This window comes from Podarcis vaucheri (genome assembly GCF_965113315.1).
Source record: "Podarcis vaucheri genome assembly, chromosome: 14".
In the NCBI taxonomy this organism is placed as follows: domain Eukaryota; kingdom Metazoa; phylum Chordata; class Lepidosauria; order Squamata; family Lacertidae; genus Podarcis; species Podarcis vaucheri.
Window position 1 is genome coordinate 48,314,737 of NC_138752.1, and position 15,787 is coordinate 48,330,523.

At 47.4% G+C, this 15,787-nt stretch overlaps 2 protein-coding genes across 4 annotated transcripts in view; one reads left to right on the forward strand and one right to left on the reverse strand.

The window, feature by feature from the left end:
• The window catches only part of CACNA1H (calcium voltage-gated channel subunit alpha1 H), a 384,808-nt gene that overhangs the window by 335,903 nt on the left and 33,118 nt on the right, over positions 1 to 15,787 (forward strand). For 2 of the 3 annotated variants that reach the window (XM_082199567.1, XM_082199569.1), the window contains exons 22-25: positions 7,075 to 7,201; positions 8,627 to 8,752; positions 9,233 to 9,322; positions 10,871 to 11,084. In XM_082199567.1, the coding sequence (XP_082055693.1) occupies positions 7,075 to 7,201; positions 8,627 to 8,752; positions 9,233 to 9,322; positions 10,871 to 11,084 (557 nt within the window). The remainder of the gene's footprint in view (positions 1 to 7,074; positions 7,202 to 8,626; positions 8,753 to 9,232; positions 9,323 to 10,870; positions 11,085 to 15,787) is intronic. The other variant, XM_082199568.1, reaches the window with a different exon arrangement.
• The window catches only part of SLC5A10 (solute carrier family 5 member 10), a 514,359-nt gene that overhangs the window by 205,225 nt on the left and 293,347 nt on the right, over positions 1 to 15,787 (reverse strand). The gene's annotated exons all lie outside the window — the stretch shown is intronic.

Here is a 15,787-nt window from a genome sequence, read left to right on the forward strand (position 1 = left end):
ATGACACTTCCAGTGTCTGAAGTGGAGCAAAAGGAAATGTGTGTTTCGGTTAACTGTTGAGCCATAAGCCTGGGGAGGGAGGAAGATCACTCGCTTGGGGAATTCTTGTTTGCTCTCTGCTTGGGTCTGTGGTTCCACACCAATAATAATAATGTTGTTGTTGTTTAGTCATTTAGTCGTGTCCGACTCTTCGTGACCCCATGGACCAGAGCACACCAAGCACTCCTGTCTTCCACTGCCTCCCGCAGTTTGGTCAAACTCATGCTGGTGGCTTCGAGAACACTGTCCAACCATCTCATCCTCTGTCGTCCCCTTCTCCTTGTGTCCTCAATCTTTCCCAACATCAGGGTCTTTTCCAGGGAGTCTTCTCTTCTCATGAGGTGGCCAAAGTATTGCAGCCTCAGCTTCAGGATCTGTCCTTCCAGTGAGCACTCAGGGCTGATTTCCTTAAGAATGGATAGGTTTGATCTTCTTGCAGTCCATGGGACTCTCAAGAGTCTCCTCCAGCACCATAATTCAAAAGCATCAATTCTTTGGCGATCAGCCTTCTTTATGGTCCAGCTCTCACTTCCATACATCACTACTGGGATAATAATAATAATAATAATAATAATAATAATAATAATAATAATAATAATTTATTTATACCCCACCCATCTGCCTGGGCTTCCCCAGCCACTCTGGGCAGCTTCAACAGAATATTAAAATACAATAACCTATTAAACATTAAAAGCTTCCCTAAACAGGGCTGCCTTCAGATGTCTTCTAAAAGTCTGGTAGTTGTTTTTCTCTTTGACATCTGGTGGGAGGGTGTTCCACAGGGTGCCACTGCCAAGAAGGGCCTCTGCCTGGTTCCCTGTAACTTAGCTTCTCATAGTGAGGGAACCGCCAGAAGGCCCTCGGCACTGGACCTCAGTATCCGGGCTGAACGATGTGGGTGAAGACACTCTTTCAGGTATACTGGACTGAGGCTGTTTAGGGTTTAAAGGTCAGCACCAACACATCAAAGCAGGACTGTTCTTTTTCTTATCCTGGTGACACTGTACTTTCAAAGCAGTGCCATGCTATGGTTATGGCTTCTGCTAAAGAATCATTTCATTTATTGAATTTATATACCACCCTATACCTGGAGGTCTCAGGGCAGTTCACAAAAAAGATCACAGTGTATAAAATCAAAACAATAGTCCAATAAATAATAATAAAATAATAATAATAATAAATTTTATTTATATCCCGCCCTCCCCAGCCGAAGCCGGGCTCAGGGCGGCTAACAACAATAAAACAGTACAAAAGTACAACATAAACAACATTCTAAAATCATTCATTATAAAAATTAATTAATTCAAGCCACTAGCAACCATTGGGCCAGAGCTCTGCGAAGATTGCCGAGGGAGGGAGTCAGGCTGTGCCCTGGCCAAAGGCCTGGTGGAACAGCTCTGTCTTGCAGGCCCTGCGGAAGGATGTCAAGTCCCGCAGGGCCCTGGTCTCTTGTGACAGAGTGTTCCACCAGATCGGAGCCACAGCCGAAAAAGCCCTGGCTCTAGTTGAGGCCAGCCTAACTTCTCTGTGGCCTGGGACCTTCAAGAGGTTTTTATTTGAAGACCGTAGGTTTCTCTGTGGGGCATACCAGGAGAGGCGGTCCCGTAGGTACGAGGGTCCTAGGCCATATAGGGCTTTAAAGGTTAAAACCAGCACCTTAAACCTGATCCTGTACTCCACCGGGAGCCAGTGCAGCTGGTATAGCACCGGGTGAATGTGATCTCGCAGCGAAGACCTCGTAAGGAGTCTCGCTGCAGCATTCTGCACCCACTGGAGTTTCTGGGTCAGTCTCAAGGGCAGCCCCACGTAGAGCGAGTTACAATAATCCAGTCTGGAGGTGACCGTCGCGTGGATCACAGTGGCTAGATCAGGGCGAGAGAGGTAAGGAGCCAACTGCTTAGCTTGGCGGAGATGGAAAAATGCCGCCTTTGTTATAGCTGCAATCTGCGCCTCCATGGAAAGGGAGGTGTCGAAGATTACACCCAAACTCTTAACGGACGGTGCTGGCACTAATTGCGCCCCCGCAAGAGATGGGAGTTGCCCCCCCAATCCCATATCGCCCCGTCCCAGCCACAGGACCTCTGTCTTCGAAGGATTTAGCTTCAACCGGCTCCCACGTAACCATCCAGCCACAGCTTCCAAACATCTGGTCAGTGTGTCTGGGGCCAAGTCAGGATGGCCATCCATCAACAGATAGAGTTGGGTGTCATCGGCATACTGATGACAACCCAGCCCAAAACTCCGAACAAGCTGGGCGAGGGGGCGCATAAAGATGTTGAAAAGCATCGGGGAGAGTATCGCACCCTGAGGTACTCCACACACTAAGGAGTGGCGCGATGACAATTCCCCCCCAAGCGCCACCCTCTGTCCCCGACCAGAGAGAAACGAGCGCAGCCATTGAAGGACTGTGCCCTGGATCCCCACGTCGGCAAGGCGGTGGTCCAGAAGTTCGTGATCGACCATGTCGAAAGCTGCTGATAGATCTAGAAGAATCAGCAGCCCCGACCCGCCTCGATCCAGCTGTCTACGAAGGTCATCTGTTAGGGCGACCAGAGCCGTCTCGGTCCCATGACCAGCGCGGAAGCCGAACTGGAATGGGTCCAGAGCCGATGTTTCATCCAGAAACCCACCAAGCTGTTCAGCAACCGCTCTCTCAATCACCTTACCCAGGAACGGAAGATTCGAAACCGGGCGGTAATTGGATAGATCTAAAGGATCTAATGGTGTTTTCTTTAAGAGCGGGCGCACCACTGCCTCCTTCAGTTCCCCTGGGAATGTCCCCGTGCCAAGGGAAAAATTGATGATATCCCCCAGGAGGGCTCGCACCTCGTCTGGACACGCTCTAATCAGCCAAGACGGGCACGGGTCGAGAGGACAAGTGGTGGGCTTTCCAGCTCGGAGGAGTCTGTCCACATCGGCTGGGGATATCTGGTCGAAGTGGTCCAATACTGGACCCGAGGACAGTCGAGGGGCCTCCAGTTCCTTTATTGTATCCAAATTAGCAGGGAGGTCATGGCGGAGCGACAAGACCTTCTCCGCAAAAAAGCTCGCAAATGCCTCACAGCCGTGTGTCAATTTGTTATTTAAATTTGGCTGTCCCTCAAGGGACGTTAAAGACCTGATTATACTAAATAATTGCACTGGGCGAGAGCTAGCGGATGCAATGGAGGCCGAGAAGTATGACTTCTTAGCAGCCTTCACCGCCATCTCGTAGGTTTTCATAAAAGCCCTATAAGATGTTCTTGAGGCTCCGTCACGGGCACCCCGCCATACTCGCTCTAGCCGTCTGAGGTCCCGCTTCATTTTCCGGAGCTCCTCGGTAAACCAGGGAGCCCGGTTTCTGCGGGGTCGCAGAGGGCGCTTAGGTGCGATCTCATCGATGGCTGCCAGGAGCTGGGCATTCCAGCCCTCAACAAGCTCAATGAGTCGCCAGGGGGAGCAAGGTCCCGCAAGGCCTGACGGAATCTATCAGGGTCCATCAGCCTCTGCGGGCGAGCCCAAATTGGCTCGCCACCTAAGCAGGGTGGGGGTGGAAAGTCAATCCTGGCTTTCAGAGCGTAGTGATCAGACCATGGCACCTTCGTCGAAGGAGACATGATCACATCTATACCGACGCCAAAGATCAAATCCAGCGTGTGGCCTGCTTGATGTGTGGGGCCCGAAACAAACTGGGAGAGCCCTAGTGTCGCCATGGAAGACGCCAGGTCCAGAGCCTGTGAGGAGGGAGTGGCATCAGCATGGATGTTGAAGTCCCCCAATACCAATAGGTTAGGGAACTCCAAGGCCCAGCCGGCCACCGCCTCCAATAGGCCTGACAGGGTGGCTGCTGGTGCGCTAGGTGGCCGGTACACCAGCCAGACAGCCAAGCTCTCCTCGGAGCCCCACACTAGGCCAACACATTCAATGCCGGGGATCGATGGCGATGGTAGAGCCCTGAAAGGACAATCTTCTCGGATTAATAATGCCACCCCTCCCCCCCGGCCCACAGTCCGCGACTGGTGGAGGACAGAGAAACCTGGGGGCGCCATCTCTCGTAAGGTAACTGTTGCCCCTTCGCGCACCCAGGTCTCCGTCACACAAGCCAGGTCGACCCCCTGCGAGATAAAGAAATCTCGCAGGGTGGCGGTTTTATTGCCTATAGACCTGGCATTGCACAGCACCAGTGACGGAGGTGAGTAATCCTTGCTCACCCTACCCTCGTCCCTCGGGATGGGGCGCAGATTGGAAAGGGTACGAGCGTATCCATATCTCGATCCCCTTCGCCTGTAACATCTGCCCCCACCGCCATATCTCCCTCGCCCCTCCACGGTAGCAAACATCCCCCCTCCCCAAGAAAAGAGCCACATTTTAAAAGGGTATAGGATAGGCTTCCTCAACTTCGGCCCTCCAGATGTTTTTGGCCTACAACTCCCATGATCCCTAGCTAACAGGACCAGTGGTCAGGGATGATGGGAACTGTAGTCTCAAAACATCTGGAGGGCCAAGTTTGTGGAAGCCTGGTATAGGATGTCAAACAGATGAACCAAAGACCTGGTTAAAAAGGAAGGTTTTTGCCTGACGCCTAAAGGTGTATAATAAAGGTGCCAGGTGAACCTCCCTGGGGAGAGCATTCCACAGATGGGGAGCCACTGCAGAGAAGGCCCCGTTCTCGTGTTGCCACCCTCCAGACCTCTCGAGGAGGAGGCTCATGAAGGAGGGCCCAGAAGATGATCTCAGGGTCCAGGTAGATTCATATAGAAAGAGGTGGTCCTTGAGGTATTGCGGTCCTGAATCCTGGGAGCTGTAGTCTGTTAAGGGTGCTGAGAGTTGTTAGGAGACCCCCCCCCTTCCCCTTACAGAACTACAGTTACCTGGCAAGAGGGACTGATTGCTAAAGCACTCTGGCATCTCCTAACAACTCTCAGCACTTTTAACAAAACTATGCTTCCCAGGATCCTTTGGGAGACACCATGACTGTTTTGAGTGGTCTTGTAGTGCTTTAAAGGCAGATTTAATGTGAAGGTGGTGAAAAGGAATGGAAAATTTCCTTTAATTCACCTGGTTTATTGGGGATAAAGGCATAAAGGTCTTAATTTCAGATGGTGCATGTTTGGGGAGAGAAGGAACCTTTCTCATATTCCAAAAGATCAGAGAGGTGGTGAGTTAAAGTTCATTGGCATCTGTCTGCCTTTGGTTCAGGTGGTTGGCATCCATCTGAATTCTCAGGAAACTGAACCACAGTATTTAAGTAAAAGAGGGGCAGGGAGAACCTAACAAACAAAACAAAAAACACCAGATGCTACAAATCATAAACTACTATTTCTTCCTATATACATAAAATGTAAGGTTGTCGTCACACAGCTCCCCTTAGAAGATTTGTAGTGCCTCATCACAATCCTGGATTTCCATGAAGTCACAACAGGGGAAGGAAGCAAAAGAGAAGGCAGGTTTTCAAATGGTGGTTTTGAACAGGCACCCCCAAACTCGGCCCTCCAGATGTTTTGGGACTACAACTCCCATCATCCCTAGCTAACAGGACCAATGGTCAGGGATGATGGGAACTGTAGTCCCAAAACATCTGGAGGGCCGAGTTTGGGGGGTGCCTGGTTTTGAACAACAGCAGAGGTTTGAATAAAGCATGGGTGGAGGGACATAGACAGGGTTGGCAAGCAATGCAAACAAAGGGCAGCAGACCCTAGTAATAAAATACGAGCGTATGAAATACCTGCTAGATGAGGCCAGCGGCCTATTTAGTCCAGCAACTTGTTCTCACAGTGGCCAGCCAGATGTCCCAAAGGGAAACTTGTGAGCAGGATCTGAGCACAAGAGCAATTCTCGCCCCCTGCAGTTTTCAGCAACTGGTCTTCAGAAGCATCAGTGCGTCTGAACAGAACCATCATGACTAGTAGCCGTTAATTCTCCCATTAATTTGTCTAACCCACTTTTAAAGCCGTCTGGGTTGGTGGCCACCCTGCCTCTTGTGGCAGTGAGTTCCACAGACTAACTGCATCCTGCATTGAAGAAGTCCTTTCTTTTGTCCGTCCTGACATTCAGCTTCACTAGATGTCTCAGGCGGTGGAGGAAGAAAATGTCCTTCATGTCCCGTAGTCATTAGTATACAGTGGTACCTCGCAAGACGAATGCCTCTCAAGACGAAAAACGCGCAAGACGAAAGAGTTTTCCGTTTTTTGAGTTGTTCCGCAAGACGAATTTCCCTATGGGCTTGCTTCGCAAGACGAAATGTCTTGCGAGTTCTTGCGAGTTTGTTTCCTTTTTCTTAAAGCCGCTAAGCCGCTAAACCGTTAATAGCCGCTAAGCCGCTAAGCCGCTAAGCCGTTAATAGCTGTGCTTCGCAAGACGAAAAAACCGCAAGACGAAGAGACTCGTGGAACAGATTAATTTCGTCTTGCAAGGCACCACTGTATTTTAACCTCCATGAATTTGTCTAAATTTGTGGCATTGTAGGAGATGATATTAATAGACAGGACTGTAATTTGTTTTTATACGCAATGACGGCAGCAAGAATATTATTGGCACAAAAACGGCAGCAAGAAGAACCACCGATGAAAGAAGAATGGAAGATGAAATTGATGGACTGTGCAGAATTAGATAAATTAACAGGAAGGATTCAAAACCTGCGGGACCAGAGATTCTCAGAAGACTGGAGTGAATATACGAACTATTTGAAAAGTAATAGTAATGAACAGATTACCCTAGTAGGACTGCAAGAAGTTTTATAAGGACTATTTGAAATATTATAAGAAAGACTATGAAGACAATTATTAGTTAATGATAATTAAGAGTGATAGAGAAATTAAGAAATGCAGAATAAGTGATAAAGACGGAAAAGTCAAAAATAAAGACGAAAGTCAAAAATATTGTATAAGATAAAAAGTTATGTTATTTGAATGTTGGAAATTATATGTTAAAAACTATAGATAGATAGCTAGATAGATAGATAGATAGATAGATAGATAGATAGATAGATAGATAGAGATAGATATCTATATATAGATATATATAGTCTAAATTTGACATTGGTAATCTTCTTGCCAGAGTCATCAGCAGGGCACCGGGACTGAAGCTTGTCGTGGAGACACTGATATCCTCTCTCAGGCCTATCGGCAACATCGTGCTGATCTGCTGTGCCTTCTTCATCATCTTCGGCATCTTAGGAGTGCAGGTAATAGTTTTCCTCTCTCGTTGGCTCAGCAAATCCCTAGCAAAGGCTTTCCAGCTCCCTTCCAGCTTGCCCCAGCAACTTAAGTCATCTAGAGCTAGGTGTGGGGAGGAAACTCAGATTTAAATGCAAACTTAATCCATTTTCACTTCCTGAAAAAACCGTTGAACCAACGTGTGGCTGTCCTTCGAAGCGTGCACTCCTCTGAATTTTGCAACGCTGATCTTCAGCCCAAGAGCGTGTGCAAATCTGCATGCAGATGCATGTGCTGGTGAAAACAGTGTCCCAAAATACATGATGTTAGGGGGAAATGTTTGCAAATAAAAAAGGGTGTATATTAGGCAGATTGCATGCAAAAAAAAATGTATACTTTCAGAAAAATGTGCATAAAAATTGGGGCAAGGTTTATGAGGATGTTTGTTAAAAAAGAACACCTAACACAAAAATGTGGAGATCTGAACTTAATAATAATAATAATAATAATAATAATAATAATAATAATAATAATAATAATTTATTATTATTTATACCCCGCCCATCTGGCTGAGTTTCCCCAGCCACACTGGGCGGCTCCCAATCAAATGTTAAAAACAGTACAGCATTAAATATTAAAAACTTCCCTGAACAGGGCTGCCTTCAGATGTCTTTTAAAGATAGGATAGCTGCTTATTTCCTTCACATCTGAAGGTAGGGTGTTCCACAGGGTGAGTGCCACAACCAAGAAGGCCCTCTGTCTGGTTCCCTGTAACTTGACTGGAAACATGAGAAATGGGGTGAAACTGAAACAATTTTCTTTAAGATATTTATATACCTGAACTAAAGCTTTTGGATATATTGTCCAAAAGTGGTTTGAAGTCCATATCATAACAGTTTCATAATTTTTGACCTGGCAATATATCCTGAATTGTGTGAGAGAGAGTGTGTGTGTGTGTGCTATGCAAAAATCAAAATGTGGGGGGAAACGTGAAGTCCACCAGCACTTCTCTCGATTTCTGCAGCCCCTGTTAACTCTGTCAGCTTTCCCCTGCCCTAACCTGAACTTAAGATGGGCGTGGGGAGAGGACAGAAATTGAGAGAAACCAAAACTGACCAATATTCTCTATATTGGGAGCTGTGGCCTCTTTTTCTACTGTGAAACACCTTGTTCTTGGGGCTCTGCCTTGTTCTGATCTCTCAGGAACAAGGAGTCATTGCTCTTGGTAAATATGCAGGCTTGAGGACAGGTGCATTTACTCAGGCAAATTAATTCCATCCTGCGTGAAGGATTTTCTTTGTACCGAATCTACTGCTCACCACTCAGCTTTCGTGACCCCAGGTTATTTTTCTTACTTATGAATTTATAACCTGCACATTCATAAAAATATAAAGCAAGGCTCATGTTCTCTCTCTCTCCCTGGTTTTTGTTTGTATTTGTCCTCCCCAACCCAGCTGTTTAAAGGCAAATTCTACCATTGTGAGGGGTTGGACATCCGAAACATCTCCACCAAGGCCGACTGCAGAAACGCCCACTACAGGTGGGTCCGGCGGAAGTACAACTTCGACAACTTGGGGCAGGTAAGGAGAAGAGAGGAGACCATGCAAACGGAGAATTGCCTTCCGCCTGTACACATCTTGTTAACCAAACATAGTGTTGACTCTCAATACTCATCATAGAAATGTAGAGTTAGAAAGGACACCAATGCAGGTATCTCAACACCTGGTCCCCCATCCAATTTGAAACCATACCGGACCCTGCTTAGCTTTGCAAATGTGCTGGCAGTTTTATTGCTGCACCACTAGGGAGAGTCTTATTCTTTCTCCTTAGGCTTCAAGGTCCCCAACCTGTATATATTTAAAGTGCCTTATATGTATTGCTATGCATGTACACTGTCCTATGCCACGGTGGCAGGGGAGAGAATAAATAATTTCAGGACACTTCTTTTTTATAAAAAAAAAAACCTGCCCTGGTGATCTGTGATTGAGGACATCACTAGCACTAGCCTATAGGTGCCTACCACCACATAAACAGAGGGTTTGTCTCCCTTTCTTCCATAGGCCCTAATGTCCTTGTTCGTCCTCTCCTCCAAAGACGGCTGGGTGAACATCATGTATGACGGACTGGATGCAGTTGGCATCGACCAGCAGGTAGAAGCTAAAGATCGTAGTAACACTGTTGTTGGGGGAGAAATTTAAAGGCCTTTGAATAGCCATCCTTTCATGCTTGCCATATGCAGTTTGTTGTTGTTGTTGTTTGAAAAGTTCTTTATTACAAAACATAAACAAAACAGCAAACACCATAAACAAACCATAGACACTAACTACATATCATCTAACATTACACATACTTTGGCTTCACCTCATTGTACTTTTTACACCTTATTATTCTATACGCACTTCCTTATTTTTTCCGTTACTTATCAAGAGAAAATTTTGCTTTTATAGTTTCCTTGTAATTCAAGGTTCAGTCTAAATCTGTCAGGAGATTCGCATTATCACAGTACTTTTTGAGATGTCCTTGGAATATTGTCCAGTCTTTACTGACTTTCTGGTTTGAGTTTCCTCTTATTCTCCCAGCCATTTTCGCAAGTTCTGGGTATTCTATCATCTTCGCTCGCCAGTCGATTTTTGTGGGGATTAAGTCACTTTTCCAATTTTTTGCTATTAAAATCCTATCGGCGTATGCAGTATTTAAGAGCACTTTAAACCTGCCCTTTCCTTGTCAAGCGGTCCTGGATGCCCCAATCAGACCCTATAAAAGCAAGAGGCTGGGACTCAGGTGGAGAGAAAGACCACTCAGGTCCTGTCAAGTACGGGAGTTCCCTTCTCCCTTCTGGTAGCTTCCCAATAAGAATTAACAAGCATTCAGTAGATTTATAGTCTTTTTATTACAGTATCATGTTGCAAGCATGATACGCACAAACACTCGATTGATGTATCGCCCAGCTGCTCCCTCCCTTCTGATTGCCTAGTTACTATCTCAAAGCTGGGTAGCTCCTCTCTCTGAATAGAATGGAGTCTGAATAGAATGCTAGGGTAAAAGAAGAGGATACATTTGCCGTTGCTTATTAGAGCACTGTGAAATCATAAAGGCAAGATGAATAAGATGCATTGGAAGAAATATGATTTAACATTACGATGTGGATAGATAAAGGAAGAGTAACTCTACTTGAATAACTGGGGAAATGTTTTAGCTCAACAAAAGTCTAAGCAGGAACTGAAACATGCACAGCCCATGGAAACTGAAAAAGGGTGGGAAATGAACAACAAAATGTTAAATTATTTTAAGTAGTGGAACAGAAATTAGGGGAAAGGAGGAGTCAAGGAGGGAAAGAAAAGAAACATAGTGAAAGGGGAGGTGGGAAGTCAACTTGTAAATTTGTTTTAAATTTGAATTGATCTGTTGTTAATTTGTTTTAAAAAAACTGAAACTCAATAAAAAGAATCAACTGGCAATAAATGTGTGGTGTGGCCTTATGCTAGTGTTTCTTAAACTTGGGTGGACTATAACTCCCATCATCCCTGGCTAACAGGAGCAATGATCAGGGATGATGGGCATTGTAATCCAACTCCATCGAGTTAGAGAAACACTGCCTTATACCATACACTTCCCTGATAGTGGGCTCCATTGAACCTTCTCGTGCTCATCCCACCTTGCTCTCTGTCTCCCTGCTTCCTTCCCACCTCCGCCGCCAGCCCAGCCAGAACCACAACCCTTGGATGCTTCTCTACTTCATCTCCTTCCTCCTCATCGTCAGCTTCTTCGTGCTCAACATGTTCGTCGGGGTGGTGGTGGAGAACTTCCACAAGTGCCGGCAGCACCAGGAAGCAGAAGAGGCCAGGCGGCGCGAGGAGAAGAGGCTCCGGAGGCTGGAGAAAAAGCGCAGGAGTAAGGCGATATACATGTCTGGTCGGTAGACAGCGGTACAAATCACAATCTTTCTGAGCCTTGCCTGCTTCCAAAGCAAGATATCTTTTGCCCCCGGATTCCTTTTTTGGTTTGCTTTGGTTTGACAACGGAACGGAAGAAGACGCGCACTCTCTCTTTTTTCCTTCCCATTCCACTTTTTTGGGAGATGCTTTAAGAGTCAGAGTTGACCTTTCCACCATTCCCCTTCCATTGGCTCCTATTGCAAACTCAGCACGGCTTACCCAAATATCCAGGACCGCAAACAGGGACTACAACTCCCACCAGCACCAGCCCGCATGGCCAGTGGTCGAGGATGATGGGAATTGTAGTCCGGCAGTGCCTGGGTGGCCAACAGGTTGTGGGGAGCTGGTGTAGACCTCAATGACCTAGATGAACCAATAGTGTATGGCAGGCTACCTATGAACTACCCCTTCATTCAGAACAATGAGGTCTAGGATCTTACTTTATTGTTAAGGGAAAGGACATAGTTCAGTGTGAAGCATGTGCCTCGCATACAGAGGGTCCCAATTTCAATCCTCAGAAACTGGGCTGGGAAAGACTCCTAGCTGAGACCTTGGGGAGCCGCTGCTAGTCAATACTGAGCTAGATGATCAGGGATAAGAAGATCTTTGATAAACGAAATCCACAGAGGAGGTCCAAGTTGCCTTCCTATGTATGAATTCTGAGGACATGAACCTCAAATATGGGTTAAGTTACTGGCAGGTTCCTTCAGGCACGGTTAAGGATGCTACAGGCGAAACTCGAAAAATTAGAATATCGTGGAAAAGTTCCTTTATTTCAGGAATTCAACTTAAAAGGTGAAACTAATATATGAGATTGGCTCATGACATGCAAAGTGAGATATGCTTCTACTTCTCAGAGGTCCAATCTTGCTCGATTTGCAATCCTCGTTTTGCTGATTTCCTTGAATATTCTCATTTTCTGAGATTGTTAATTTGGGGTTTTCATCAGCTGCACGCCATGATCATTGCATTGATCACAAATCAAGGCTTGACATATCTCGCTTTGCATGTCATGAGTCAATCTCATATATTAGTTTCACCTTTGAAGTTGAATTAGTGAAAGAAAGGAACTTTTCCATGATATTCTAATTTTTCGAGTTTCACCTGTACATTGGACGCACCCACCCAAATCTCCAGTGGGTTCCCCAGCCACACGTCTCTCTCTCTCTCTCTTGCCTCGTTTCTGATTCCCAACGGTGTCCTGTTGCCCCTAACCCTGGGACTTAAAGCATCACCAACGTTATTTAAGGCCCATCGATGGGATTTCCTATGGTACTTTTTTTAAATAAGGAAAACAGATCCACTAGCTGACTTTCTTTTCTTTCTTCCTTCCTTTTTTTGGAGGGTCTCGGTGCATGGTCCCCGCATGCCACACAGACGCTGCATGGGGTGGGGGGTGGGAATGGCAGAGCGTGGGGGTCGGGGAAGTGGGGAAGACTCCCAGCTTGGGGGTCGAGGAGAAAGAGCCCAAAGGTGGAATCCCTTTAGAAGAGATGCACATTCAGCTATCCCACTAGTGGGTGGGTGGGATTCTAGATTGGACTGGCAGCCTTCTGGGCAGAGTAGGTGGGGAAGCCAAAAGATATTCCCACATTCCTCTTCCCCCTCCTTCTCCTTTCTCTCTCTCTCTCTCTCTCTCTCTCTCTCTCTCTCTCTCTCTCTGTTTTAATAGCAAATTGAGTCAAAGGCAGGTTGATTCAGGAGGGTGCCACAGGTGTTGAACACCTAGACTTCCGCTTCGCTGAATTTTGCAATTTTCCAGCCAAGCAAACATAAACACCACCATCTACACTGACCCTCCAACCACTGCTGGAATGAATGCTGATATCTATGAAAATATAAAACCAATGTAAATGCTTAGCGCAGACCAGGCCTTGATGCTTTTACTGCCACTTCGGCTGCTGATCTGAGAGAGCTTAACATATTTTTTTCTGAGAGAGGGGGGGGTGTGCTAGTTCACATGCTTCTCTCCATCGCAGTCTCCCAGGCTTCCTCCCCCCCCCCCAATAGCAGCAAAGTCGATATTAAGTGCTTCAAAAACATTTCCTTTGTAAATCCATGAGAATCGGCTCTGCCTCCGCTCCCAGGAGACGGGCGCCTGGAGGCAGCTGCGAGATGAGTTCAGAAAGGGCAAGAGCGCCACAAAGTGTGGGATGCTCTGAGATCTGCCCTCCCGAAAGTGCAGAGGAAAGGTTTACTTTTCCATTCCGGTTCTGTTCTCCGTCGCTGAGCTCCCTGCAACAATTTCTGTAGGTGGCCTGAGGACACAAATCTTCCTTGGGCGTCTTTCCTGCCTGCCTCAATCTTGGAAATGTCTCACAAACTTCCACCTGCTCCCTCCATTCCAGTTTCTTAAGCGCCCAAGATGCTTGAAGCTCAATATGGTTCATCCCTGGGGAGCAGTGAAGGCAGGAACACCTGATTTTGGCTGGTTTCTTCCTTGTGTTTTTTTCTTTCTGCCCTACATAACCACATGCCTGCCCTAAATATTATTTAGCTGCCATGTGGTCATAAATAGGTGTGATCAGAGCAAGCTCAAGGTTATTCATTTGGGGAATTCTGGGGTGGACTCCTTGTTTCTGGGGTCAGGAAACGGCACCATTAATCTGGGTTCGAATTTGCATCTTTGCAATCCACTGGGGTATAGAAGCAGAGCCTGCGATCAGCTCCATGGACCCACGACTGCAACCAAAGTCCCTTAAATGGCTTATTGGCACATAATGGAAAAAGTTAAGAGCACCGGCAGAATAATAGCATGAATTGAAACAACTCCATAAAATAAAAAAAAATCAAGGCAGGGCAATGTTGAAACAGCCAGGTAAGGCAATGAGAACAGAAGGAGCAGTATAAACAAGGCAGTGTAATGTAAATTTAAAGCACAGCAGCAACATTTAAATAAGAATGGTTGACTGGAAGGAATTCCACAAAGATCTTTGCAGCAGGAGCCTCATCTCGCAGGTCACAACAACCTGTTTTATCTCAGGATGTTTCTCAAAGCAACATCCTGGTGTGTTACACGCCACAGCCTCTTATGAAACCCTTGTCTGCCTAGCAGTAGGAACTGGGGGAAGATCCTCAGCAGAGACCACACAACTGGTGATTTTCAGCTGAGGGCCACATTTACCGTATTGGCCCAAATATAAGATGCACCCACAAATAAGCCGCATCTTTAAATTTGAAGGCTTATTTGTGGGTGCAGCCAGCCTCCTAGCACTACCGCCCTGGGTGAGGGAGGGGGCAGCTGGTGCCGGCGCTTGGTTCTGAGCGCGCTGTGCACCCCCCTCCTGGCTCTACCGCCCTGAGCGGGGGGCAGGGGGAGGGCCGGTGCTCAGTTTTGAGCATGCTGTGTGTGTGCCTGCCTCCCCCACCCCCCATTCAGGGTGGTAGTGCCAGGAGGCTGGTTCCGAATATAAGTCACACTTTGACTTTTCACAGTCGGAATTTGGAAAAAAGGTGCAGCTTATATTTGGGGCAATACGGTAGTTTTAGGCAACTTTCTGGGGGGTCACACGCTGGTGGGGCAATGAATACAACACTTACGTTAGCATCACAGGTCACATTCTAGCCACTCAGAGGTTCCTGCACACACTTCCACCCTCCTATTAAGCAAGCAAGAAACATTCCCGCTGGGCATAAGACTCAAGGAGGGCATGGAGTAGACGGGGTAAAGGTAAAGGTAAAGGTACCCCTGCCCGACGGGCCAGTCTTGCCAGACTCTGGGGTTTGTGCGCCCATCTCACATTTATTGGCCGGGGGCCAGCGCTGTCCGGAGACACTTCCGGGTCACGTGGCCAGCGTGACAACGCTGCTCTGGCGAGCCAGAGCCGCACACGGAACGCCGTTTACCTTCCCGCTGGTAAGCGGTACCTATTTATCTACTTGCCCCCGGGGGTGCTTTCGAACTGCTAGGTTGGCAGGCGCTGGGACCGAGCAGCGGGAGCGCACCCCGCCGCGGGGATTCGAACCGCCGACCTTTCGATCGGCAAGCCCTAGGCGCTGAGGCTTTAGCCCACAGCGCCACCCGCGTCCCCTGTAGACGGGGTAGTGAGGTGTATTACCTGGGGTGAGTCCCAAGAGCCAGGTAAGGATGTGTAGTGTCTGGTCCCACCCCTGATCTAAACATATCCTCCCCCTCCCACCGTAACGAAGAACTGAAATAATGGTGGAGGCAGTTCCTCCCATTATTTCTATCCTGAAGGGTTTGGGTGCTCTTGCTTTGGTTTTCTGTAGGTGACTTCTTAGCAAAAAAAAAGATGGCAGACTCAGAAAGATCTGACGCGCGACTCCTTCTCTGTGGCTTGTGGTGGATCTGTGAGTGTGTGTCCGTGGCCAGTGGTCATATCTGTGAGTTGCAGCAGAAGTGAGCCGGGCTTGGCCTAGTCGTGTATCACTTGGCGCTTTTAACTGGATGGGGAAAGATGCTATGGCTGAATCAACAACACCAGTCAAAGTGGGAAGAAGGTTCACCCATGGCCGCTTCCTTCTCAGAAGTTTTCAGAACAGGTCTCAAGGGCAGAGGAGCATCATGATGATGGAGAAGCCATGGACAGAGGGAAGGAGTGCGGTTCAAAATCAGCAGCACGCTACATAGCTAGCAAATTTCCCACTTGCTCACCTTGACCCGCCATCTGTCTGTCGCCATCCCCCAAACCAGTTAACCACACCTTTGCCTAGCTAGCT